This window comes from Equus caballus, chromosome 1 (assembly GCF_041296265.1).
Source record: "Equus caballus isolate H_3958 breed thoroughbred chromosome 1, TB-T2T, whole genome shotgun sequence".
In the NCBI taxonomy this organism is placed as follows: domain Eukaryota; kingdom Metazoa; phylum Chordata; class Mammalia; order Perissodactyla; family Equidae; genus Equus; species Equus caballus.
This window is the reverse complement of record NC_091684.1, coordinates 158592181-158604149: the sequence shown is the minus strand read 5'-3', so window position 1 is coordinate 158604149 and position 11969 is coordinate 158592181. Positions and strand designations below refer to the sequence as shown.

Genomic DNA, 11969 nt, shown 5'->3' with positions numbered 1-11969 from the left:
AACCATATAAAGAAACTATGTCAAATAAGCAAGAGAGTGTGTGTGTGTGTGTGTGTGTGTGTGTGTGTGTGTGTGTACTGGCAAGAGGGAACAATAATTTGACAATTTGAGAAATGTGGAGAAAGGAGAAAATAAGGTGACTGAGTGTATCGCCTTATAAAGTCTCTCATCATAATTTCACTCTTGTGAAAAAATAATGGTACACAGGACTATTCCACCATGATGATAAAATAGTTGTTTCCTCCCATCACTAGCTATGAACTCTGAAACTTGACACAGGAAAATAAAGTAAACAAAACAATGTAAAAGCCATTATTGAAGTCACAGACAATGAAGGCAGCTTAGGGGTTTACTTCAAAAAAGATCAATTAGGTCAAGACGTCTTATTTGGCTTTAAGAATGGTTCTAACATTCCTTAAATGACTCCCAGCATTCTAGATACTGTTCATCCCTCCCTGACCAATAATTTGAGGAGAAGAAACCCGATCTGTAAAGGATAGAGTTGTAGATGAGATTCTAGCCTTACTAGCTATACTGGTATAGCTACAACTAACCATTTCAGAATGATTTAGTTCCGCAAAGACAATTTTCAAGATACAGCCTTCATTAGTCTTCCCATTTGGCTATCAGTGATTTATTCACTGATCCCACAAGCATGTGATGAACGTCTCCTGCGAACCAGACATAATGAAGCTCTGAGGTGTCTACAGGGCTTTCTTAAATGTCCTTAACAATACACCAGAATAAAAAAGGCCTAAAAGTGAGCAGGTTACACAGAAACTTAACGTTCATGTCTTATTCATCTCTGTACTTAAAACACCTAACACAAGACTTAATATAAAGTATGTGCTTAATAAATATACTTTGAATAAAAGAATTAATGTTCTCTCAATCAATTAACTACAAAAATCTACTCTCAGATTAAATAAACTAATTGCTTAAGTATCAAATTCATGTAGAAAATGTCCATAACTTTTAACTTTTTAGTAAATCACTAGTTCAATGAATCAGTGTACTACAAACAAACTAATGCATATTTAGGCTGCATTAAATGCATAATAGCTAGAAAAAAGATAAAAAGAAGCTATTCTGAACTGACCATGGTAAGACCACTTCTGGAATGTGTTTCAGTTTGGGGTGTCATATTTTACAAGGCATAAACTGAGATAAACCAAGACGATAACACCCCGGATGATAAAGGGTCTAGAAACCATGTCATGTGTTGCTGTTAAGAGGCTGGCCTGAGAAAGATGGAGCAAGTCATCAGAACAGAGAAGCCGTCTCCAACTTAGGAGGAGCACTCCACCCTTAGGAGCTGAACTGACCTGGGTAAACAGAAAAAAGGAAGCAAGAAGAACTCTTTAGGGCTTGCTCTACTCTAGATCCTGAAAAAGGGAAAAGGAGAAGTTTCTGAGGTTTCTATCTTATTTTGTTTGCTCAGTTTACCAAAACAGGGGATCAAAGAGGGATTTAGAATAGAGTTCTAGCCAAGAAGGGCCTGGTATACATTTGGTTGTTATAGCTAGCGTCCTATCTGTCAGGAACCTCAAGTGAATGAGGATAAATGGTAAATGGTCCAATGAAGAAGAGGTAAGAATAAGATCACCAGGAGGCAGACGAGTAACACCTACCTCTGATGAGGTTTATAAGCGATCACATATATAGTCACATGTCACTTAATGACGGGAATACATTCTGAGAAATGTGTCATTAAGTGATTTCATCATTGTGTGAACATCACAGAGTGCACTTACACAAACCTAAATGGTACAGCCTACTACACACCTAGGCTCTATGGTACTAATCTTATGGGACCACCGTTGTATATGCAGTCTGTCATTGACTGAAATGTTATGATGTGGTGCACGACTATAAATTACTCAGCACACTGGTAGGTACACAGCAGATGCTCAATCAACATTAGTCGCACGAGACAAAGCAATTAAGGAGACACAATTCATCTTCTCTAGAACTAAATATTCACGTTTGCACCTTTAAGACACCTAACATACAAACAGCTGAGCAACAATGAAAGTGAGTCAAAGCTAGAAGGGACAGGTCTTGACTAACCATTTTAAGAATTCAATTACCATTGTCCCCCATCCTTAAATAAGCCTACATATTTTACCTCAGAAGCTGTATATTTAGAGCAGAAATTCTGAATAGCATTTCACTTCTAAAGCAAAGCTTTGTTTTATTTTGGATGTTTTTTATTCTTAATCAACAAATATTAGGTTGCTTTTTTCCCCAAAGAGTGAATAAGAACAACCCTTCTCTCTCTAAAGACCAAAGGTGTCTCACTGCAATATTAGCAATATTCAGCAGATTCTTACAAAATATCAGAATTTTGGTATTTATTTTTCTCAAGTTAGCATTGGTCAAATGAATGATACTAAAATCACAGTCATTTCCCCCCAAAGTTACATATTATACATATATATATATAGTTAAAACTATATAGTTTTAGTTGACAAGATTTGCTGATTAAGATCAACAGTAGGTAAAAAGCAAACCCTTAATTGCAACACATGCTGCAAAAAGTGTTCCCCTCTTCTACCAACTTCCCAAGTCCTTAGACATAAATGAAGCAATGGAGACATCAACTATGTAAAGATGTATACTAATGTCCCAAGAAACAATAAAGAAGGAATCTTTAGCACCAGAAAGAGCTTTCAGAAGACCAAGAGAAATCCAATAAATTGTAAGAAGGGCCACACCACTCTTTTTTCATTAGTTCCAGCTACACAATTCTACTCTGGTCACTATATGCTAAGAAATCAAATTTTAGCAAAAAAATTAATCCAAAGTGAAACAGGAAAGAATAAATCTCCACATTTAACAAACTTCTAACCATTCTGTTCTGAGTATGTAGATCTCTCTGTGAAGCAACTGGAATCAAATCCACCTGGATTCTCGGGCCCTTGATCCACCAAGGTTAAACAAAATCACCAGCATCTGGGCCCCTCTATTTGAAGATATTCTAATAAAATAGGAAGGCAATACAATGCCATCAATAAATTTAGTAATTGCTGGGCCATTACCATACCACTTTTGGAATCAAATGAAGTGTATTTCATCTAACAAGCTTCTTGATACAAGAACGGATGTAGGCTATTTCATTCCCAAGATTATAAACAAACTCACATCTAATAATCAGAACACCCAATAAAAGCACTGACATGTTTCTTCTAAATATTTCTAGCAATAAATAACACAGAAATTATGCTGCAAATAACACTATTAGAAATATACCTACTGACAAACAAAACATTATCACATTCTCTAATTCTAGAGATGAAAGATACCGCCTCATAATGAAAATTCAAGCTTATTTCCATTGCCATTACTTATTTCCCTATACTAAATATAAGAATCACATACTTCAAACAAAACACTCTTTAATTATTTAAACAGAGAAGAAATATTTTGTAACTCAAAAAATTTTTTCTGCTTCAGAGCTGTTCTAAGAGATTATGGAGTAAAGAAATTATGGGAAAATCTTAATTCCATCAAATCTGACAAACTTTAAATTTGGGATGTTGAGCATCTCAGTTTTGCCCCAGGAGAAACTAAAAGGAAATAAAAAGTCTATTAAAAGTAAACATTTCCATTACTAATAAAAAGGGAATAATATTAGAAATATAGAATATTTTCATAAATCTATGAAGACTGAATCATTTCAAATTGATAAAACTGGCAGATAAAGACAAAAATCTCCATCTATAAAATATTTAATAAAATTTCTCACGACATTTCATTTATAAATCCATCTAGGGTATGTCACAGTCCCTCAGATAAAAAAGTAAGCTCAAGTTAACAAAATAATAGCAGTATATTTTAGGCTTTGGTACCAACCATTCTGTGAATCAATATAGCCCAAAAGATGCTATGAAAATAATGCTCGCCTGATGGGTGCAGAGTGGGGATCCTGACTTCGAGCCTCATCCTCTTGCTGGGCTTCACAGACACAGCTAAATACAGACATGGTTTGCTGGGAACTAAGATAATAAATTAAAACAATATATTGTGTTAGTTTTAAATGGAAAGGTACCACTGGAGATTATCCTTTTACGCAGAGAGGGAATAAAATCCTTTCTCTGAATCCCAAACTCCAAACCACCTACATCAAAATGGAAAGTCCTCATGCTTGTTTAAAATTAGCATAATAAAAAACTCAGGGAAGATTCACAGGAAACAAGGTGGACAGAGGACTATATTCAATACAATAAGATGCAATCAGCAAAGTCTAGAATGTAGAAAACTCTATAGGACATACAACGCAGTTTACTCAACAAATAAATTGCCAGGAGGAAAGAAAGGAGGGAGGGAGCCCCTCTTTTCTTAATACATTAAAAGAGATTTAACCTAAGAGACCTATCAATAAAATGTAATGTGTGGACCTCGTTTGGATCTTAATTTAAACCAACTGTAAAAAAACATTTATGAGGCGATCAATCACAGAAATCTGAATACTGAATATTTGATGACGTTAAGGAATCATTGCCAATTTTAAAAGCATGATAATAGTATTGAGGTTAAGTTCAAAATAAAAATTCTCATCTTTTAGAGAGAGCTTTGAAATATTTACAGATAAGATAATATAACGCCGGAAGTAGCTTCAAAATAATCCAGTGGGGAGGAGAGTCCTGGAAGTTATTTATAAATGAATCAAGACTCGCCATGAGTTGGTAATTTTTACACTGGGTGATGAATACATGGTGGTTCATCATAATATTCTATTTTTGTATATGCTTGAGACCTTCGATAATGCTATGTCTGAGAGAGAAACAAGATAATCTGAACAGAGCCCAATTAAAAACACTTAAAAACAGTGGTACTGCTTCACCTAGATGCAGAGGAAGCAATGATCATTTAGAATATTCTAACACAGCTTACTTCAAATGATTTCTTATGGCGAACTCAACAGTGAAGTGAACAGTCAAAGATTTTAAAAATCTAGATTCTATATACAAAATTTACTTCACAACAATACCAATGAATTTCACCTCATTCTGTGATCCACCAATCCAACCCTCCACTCAGTTTTTCCTTATTTTTCCAGCCCTACATTCTGCCCAAAAGGATTCGGGAAGCTTCAGCAGTATATTCTGTTCTCTCTCTTAATGGACACATACAGACTAACAAGTTGTGTCTGGTATACAATTCTGTTAAAACCAACGAGATCAAGTATAAACTCCATTTTCTTCAACTTGTAAGACTATATATCATTAAACAGTCTTCAACTGAGTAAGGACTCTAAAGTACTTACCTTTCAGATTAAATATGCAAAAGCCCAGGCAACAACTAATCTAAGACATAGCTAAGCACAAATCAAAGGATTTAGACAGGGGTCAAAAACTCACAACTGAGGGTCAAATTTGGTCCACAGACATGTTTTATCTGACTCACTGAGCAGGAAATTTTACTTTAAAAATCCAGATTTCTCTTTAAAAATTTAAAGATTTGGCAACACTAAGCTTGCTTTCTTTCATAGTAACAAATGGCTCAAGTTGAACAGGAGCTATCCCCCTCCTTTTAAATCAGGCACATGTTCAGTTGGCCATTGTCCTCAACACTTCCTGCTCTTCACCTAGCCTGCTTTTCTTATTTATAATACCTGCCTAGCCTGATTTAAGAATTCCTCACCTATATTCCATCAACTGCTGCTAGTATTTTCATGTTAGATGACTCATGCCACAAACCTACAAAACAATTCTACTCTAACAGCCACCAGATGGCAAAGCTTACCACCAGAGCCTCAGGATGGGGTCATATTCATCCTCAAAGTATTACAGCATTCATGACAAAGCAAAAATCACAGCTCAACACAGTACTTAATTTGGCAGGCAGAAGAGAAAATGGCCTGAGGCTGCAGCTGAGTTGGAGATCTCTGAAGGAACAAGGTCTAAGGCTATCTCTTGTTAAACCCTCTATTTCTTCACCAATAGCAATAATAATCTCAGTCTCACCAGCAGACAAAGAAAAACGGACAGTCCCACATAAAAAGGAGAAAGGGAAACACCTTTAAATATCTAGTTCTAAGTATAGCAAAAGCTATACTTAAACTCAAAGCTATTAGACAAAGTATTAATAAGACAGCCTATGTTAGATTCAACACATCGCTAAATCTTTTATGCTGGAGTTTCATTTTATAAGTTTTTTCTTCTCTTGTTAAATCATCTCCCCCTCATTACCAGTGGCTTTGTATATTAAAATCCTCTAAATAGCAACCAGCTCTGGTTACCTGGCAACAGCCTCAGCAACAGCAGTAGATTCATTTTTTCTTTCACCAGATGCAGGCTCTGAATACAAACAAAAGCAAGGGGAGAAAGGAAAGAGAAACAGAATTCAGTTAGAATCACACCTAAAAACCTGCTCTACTAGTATCGGCAACAAATAAAAAGAAATGGGTAAGAATAAGTGAACATAAAAACATTTCTTATAACTTAACAGTATAAGTTTTTCTCACGTCCACCAATCAATTTCCTTTCAAACTAACCACAGAAGACTAATCAGTTTGTCCAGAAATACAATATAATGAATTACAAAGCAGTAATATTTGAAAATGGAATTCTCCTGAATCTCAATTCATCTCTTCTCATACAAGAAGTAAAAAAAATTATGTATTAAGAAAATATAAAATAAAAAGCAAAAAATTTTTAAAAATTATAAAAATTGAAAAACAAATTTAAAATTAAAAAAAGAAAAAACTTTAATAAATTATGTAGGAAAATGTCTTAGGTTGATGCACAAATAAATAGTATACAGTTTTAAGAGAAATCACACATAGAAGGCACTCAAGTTCTTCTCAAAGTGATCTTGGGACAGATATTTGAAAAATAAAACACATTTTCAAGAAAGAATCTATAGCAAAGAATTAATAAGGATGATACTGAAAAGAATCCCATATTCTCTAAGCAATGTCCCTAAGGCTAAGGGATAAAACTTTATTCATTTACAATTTATTCCAGCCTTATAGAAAATAAATATTTTTAAACATTTCTAAAATATTCATGACCCAACATAATCTCAAGAGTCCATCAAGGAGGCAGCTGAAGTTTAGTGGTTAGAGCCCTGGCTCTGAAACAGAAACCTGGCTCAGGCCCTAGCTCCAGCACTTAGCAGTCCAACCAGGGAGTAAACTCCTTCACCTTCTGAGTCAGTTTCCTCATCTGTAAGACAGAGAGAAAACAGGACCAACCTAATAGGTTTGTTGTGACGATGAAATGAGTGAAACTGTGAGTACGGTGTCTGACATCGTGCTCCTAGTATCAGGAAAGGTAATAATATTTACTGATATGATCATCCTTAACATTTAGCTCCATTTAAGCAACTGTAATTTCAAATCTAAGGATTCAAGGCTACCATATATTCTCTTGATAAGCCCTACCTGATTTCAGAGAAAATTATAATAAGGATGGAAACATATAACACTTTTAATTTCTACTGAGATTCTGAGATTCAAATCAATAAGCACTAAGATAAAAATACCACTGTAATTTGGAACTGGACTTCTGCTTCTTGGAACTACTTTGAATTCAGGCCACTCCATTTACTAGCTGTGACTCTAAGGAAGGTGCTCAACCTTCCTGTGCCTCAGTTTCCTCATTTGTAAAATGAGGATAATAATAGGATCTACTTATAGGTTTGTTATGAGATTTAATGCCTGTACATGTAAAATACCTGGCATATAGTAAGAACTCAAAATATATTAGCTAAAATTTCTCTTTGGTCTCAGACAATGAGAAGTCCCTCTTATTCAAGTCCATCCACTCTATCTGTGGTCTTTGAAAGCTTCCCCTCTGAACTCCCTCAGGGCCCTGATCCATCAACTGTTTCCCCTATTCCCTCATTTTTAACCCATCTCTATTCTGGAGATTTCCTTTCAGTCTATAATCCTGCTTAAGTCTCTCGCAGCCTAAAAATAAAAAAAATCTCCAATCCTGCATTTCCCTCTAACTTGCCATATTTCTTATTCCTTTTTCACATAAACTTCTCAAAAGTAGAATACACTTGGCTGCCTCTTCTCCTTTCCACTACTCATCAATTACTTCAGCATAGCTCCCACCAAACTACTATACTGAATTAGTTCTTTCTGGAGTCACCAAATGGATCTTAATTGCCAAATCCAATGTACCTTTCCAGACATCTTACTAGACCTAACTCCTGCATCTGACATCATCTTATTGTAACTCTCCTCCCAAAAGACTCCCATGGCTTCATAGTCTCTTAGTCCTCTTCTCTGAATGTTCCTTTACAACCTCTTTTCTAAGACTTCCTCTTCTAACTCCTTTACACAGCATTTATAACTACCTAGTATGGAAACATTATAAGCTTTGGAGTCAGAAAGATCTGATTCAAACTCCAGCTCTATCTCTTACCAATTATTATGACCTTGCATATAACTTAAAAACTTCTCTTAGTCTCAGTTTTCTCATCAATAAAATAGAAATAAGGATATCTACTTTGGAGCACTATCATGAAAACTAAATGTAGATGTAGAATCACTCTGTATTTTTTTCCTTCCTCTTACTTCTATATTTAACTGGTCTCAAGGTTCTCTCTATTCTACTATTCACCTCTCAAATTCATCTCCTCATCTCCATCCCCACTCCTAATGACCCTACTTCCTGGTTAAAGATTGAGTTTGCCAGGCAGGAGAACAGGAAATGGGCAAGGCAAGGAAAGGAATGATGGACAAAAGCAGAAAGTTTTGAAACACTCAGCTGATCCTTTTACAAAACAAATCTGATCATACTACTCCCTTGCCTAAAATTCTTCAGCTTCTCAGCAGGACGTAAGGCCTTTCAAATTCTGGTCCTAGGGCCTGCCCGGTGGCGCACTGCTTAAGTGCGCACGTTCTGCTTCGGCGGCCCAGGGTTTGCCGGTTTGGATCCCGGGTGCAGACATGGCACCGTGTGGCAAGCCGTGCTGTGGTAGGCGTCCCACATATAAAGTAGAGGAAGATGGGCATGGATGTTAGATCAGGGCCAGTCCTCCTCAGAAAAAAGAGGAGGATTGGCAGATGTTAGCTTAGGGCTAATCTTCTTCGGGGGGAAAAAAAAAATCTGGTCCCTACTTTGCAGCCACTCCCTTGTACCTTCTCTACATTCTAGAGATATCAAATAACTTGCAATTAATGTAGGAAATAGTGAACATAAACCTACAATGTGAATCCACAATCCTAAATTTTCTACCCTCTTCTAAACTATTTCTGAATATGGAAACCAATTACTTTATATAGACACAGGCTTAATACAGATACAAGCAGCACCAGAGAGATTATAAAATGGAGCATCTTCAGTAACATGACAGTGACTGGCCGAAAACAAAGAATTCATTCTAGGAGAATAAAACTTTATAAATACATTTATAAAAGTATCAACCACCATAACTAGAAGAAGGATAATTAATACTTCCCAGATGATCTGGAACTACTAATTACCCAAGATTAACATAAAATAAAACTTACTTTCCAGACTAAACTGCAAAGACTCTTCACTCGCCTCAGTCTCAGGACTGACCAGTTTCATTCTTAGACACAATTTATCATCCATTTCTGGGGCAGCCCCAGAATCTCCTTTTTCATTCCCAAGTATGGGATCATTGGTCTCCATCATGCTTTCAGACATGACATCACTGGTTGCCGTGGTGCTTTCTGGATAGTTGCTAATACCTGAAAGAAGGAAGGTAGGAGGAAGAAAGAAAGAACACTAAAATACAAAGATGAAAAACAACAATTCTAGGTCATCAATTTGCCTGTTTGACTCCACAGCTCTGCAGGATTGAAGGGGGTTCCTAGGATAAATCCTGTCACAAGTATCAACAACTACGCACTAGTATTGACACCTGGTCTTAAGAGGAGCAACAGGATTCAGTTCCACTTCTGCATCTGGACAAAGGATGCTGCATGAGCCCTCAGCCAACCCACATCTGCCAGCATCAGGCATAGGTAGCAGGAGACTCCAGACGGCATGACTGTTACCTCCCAGCACTGACTAGAGAAAACAAATAGGTTAATGTAGAACACTACTGGCTGCTTCAGGGAAGGAGGACTAAGTTTTCTTGGCCTGTCAAGCAGCAGACTGATTAGCCAGGGTCCTGAATAAATAGTACTTCTACCCTACCTGCTGTCCCTTCCTTATAAAACAGTTCTACATCATTGCTTAGCACTCAGATTTCATTGCCCTGCAAGTAACAGAACAAAATCCTTATAGTTTCTTTCTTCCTTCCTTCCACCCTTTCTTTCTTCTCATCACAATTCAACGTCTCCTGGGAGTAAACTCCTGGAATCAGACACTATAGACTTATTCCTCCTAAGATAAAAATCAACCTTATCAGGCAGGCCCAACTCCTCAGATCTAAAAGAATTACTTGCATAAAGAATGGTATCTCAGAAATTCTGCTTTAAATATCATTACATTTTAGTCACTCACCAATAGGAGTACTGTGTCTTTTGGGCTCCAGTTTTAGATGCCCAATAAGAGGTGGAGTTGCACCAGTCAATGGTGGGATAATATCACCTTCTTTAGGCAAAGTGAAATGAAATGGAGTTTCTGGAGGGGGGGAAGAAAAAGATAAACATAAAGGAAACTAAAACAGAAGTATAAAAAAAGCAAAAGTGAGAAGTACAAGAAATATTTTAATTATTCTTTTCCTGTGCTCCCAAATTCTGCCTCATTCCCAACCCCTCACCAGACTCCCAACCAATTTCCTACTATTTTCTCTGCTCTGTTTACAGCCATCAACAACAGGACTGACACAAAGTAGATAACCAGAGGACAGGCAAATAGATGAAGCCCAAAGTTTGGAAGCCCTGACGAACATGAGAGCAAAAAGAACACAGAAACATCTGAGCCCCAAGACAGCAAATCTGGAGATACTCAGTGACACAAATTTGGATAGTTTCAAGACCAGACATTTTAATTTTGTGCAATGTTAACTCACGGAGTTCATTTTTAAGCTTCAGCAATCTGTAGCATTCTCTAGATTAAAGTCTGATGTTAATACTTAAAATTTACTATCTACTCAGAGGTGACAAAGAGTTTCATGGGCCAAAGGACTTCAAAATGCTCACTGGTTATAACATGGAAATCTACAGGCTTCATGGTTCAGCAGGACTGACAGGCATTCACGCTAGGCCACTCTAGTAGTAATGTTCACATCTACATCTCTGCACAATGGTAAATCTCACATATATGAGCATCCTCAATGTACACATTTTGGTTAGTCATTATTAAATTAATATAAACATAAATAATTAATATAAACATGAACATAAACATAAAACTTTACTTTTTAACTAAGCCTCAGTTCTAAATTTTTCCTAATCAGAATTAGCAAATTGCCAAAATCACATTTCCTAATTGTTTATCTCTTTTAATAAAACGACTAAGTTTGGGAGAAAAAAGAATTGTGCTAGACTGTTCCTCTTAAACTGAACATGAAAATTTGTACTGACGCTCCTAAGACAGCTCAAAATAGCTAAAATCTGGCATACCCAGTCACTACTCCTTGTTAAAATAATTTGTCTAATTTGTTTTCCAAAACCACTAAGTAATTCTCCAATTCTCAGCAGACACTGACTGGGTGTCCTACAAATTTAACTCGACCCGGACACTATCTACCTGGAGATAGTATCAGATCTCACAAGTTAAAAGGTTCAATCTCATAAGACTGCGCCCACTTCAGTTGCGACCAGTGCTTCTGACCAATTGGCTATACATCAGAGGTTCCCATGACCCCCCTCCTCAGGGTTCGATTAATCTGTGAGAGCCACTCACAGTACTCAGAGAAACATTTACTTACGTCTACCAGTTTACTATAAAGGACACAGACGAACAGCCAGATGAAGAGGTACACATGGTGAAGTCCAGAAGGGAGCCTCTGTCCCGTGGAATTGGAATGATATACCCTGCTGGCTCACTTATCAACTAAAAAGCTTATCAAACCTTGTTGGAGTTTTTATA

The 11969-nt window shown here is 36.6% G+C and overlaps 1 protein-coding gene across 5 annotated transcripts in view; it reads right to left on the bottom strand.

Moving 5' to 3' along the window:
• Window positions 1-11969, bottom strand: part of TP53BP1 (tumor protein p53 binding protein 1) — a 91585-nt gene that overhangs the window by 27594 nt on the left and 52022 nt on the right. For 3 of the 5 annotated variants that reach the window (XM_001503100.7, XM_005603095.4, XM_014733637.3), the window contains exons 14-17: window positions 10437-10556; window positions 9473-9676; window positions 6245-6302; window positions 3906-3998 (exon numbers count right to left, since the gene is read on the bottom strand). In XM_001503100.7, coding sequence (XP_001503150.2) covers window positions 3906-3998; window positions 6245-6302; window positions 9473-9676; window positions 10437-10556 — 475 coding nt within the window. The remainder of the gene's footprint in view (window positions 1-3905; window positions 3999-6244; window positions 6303-9472; window positions 9677-10436; window positions 10557-11969) is intronic. The other 2 variants (XM_005603093.4, XM_070237955.1) reach the window with 1 other exon arrangement.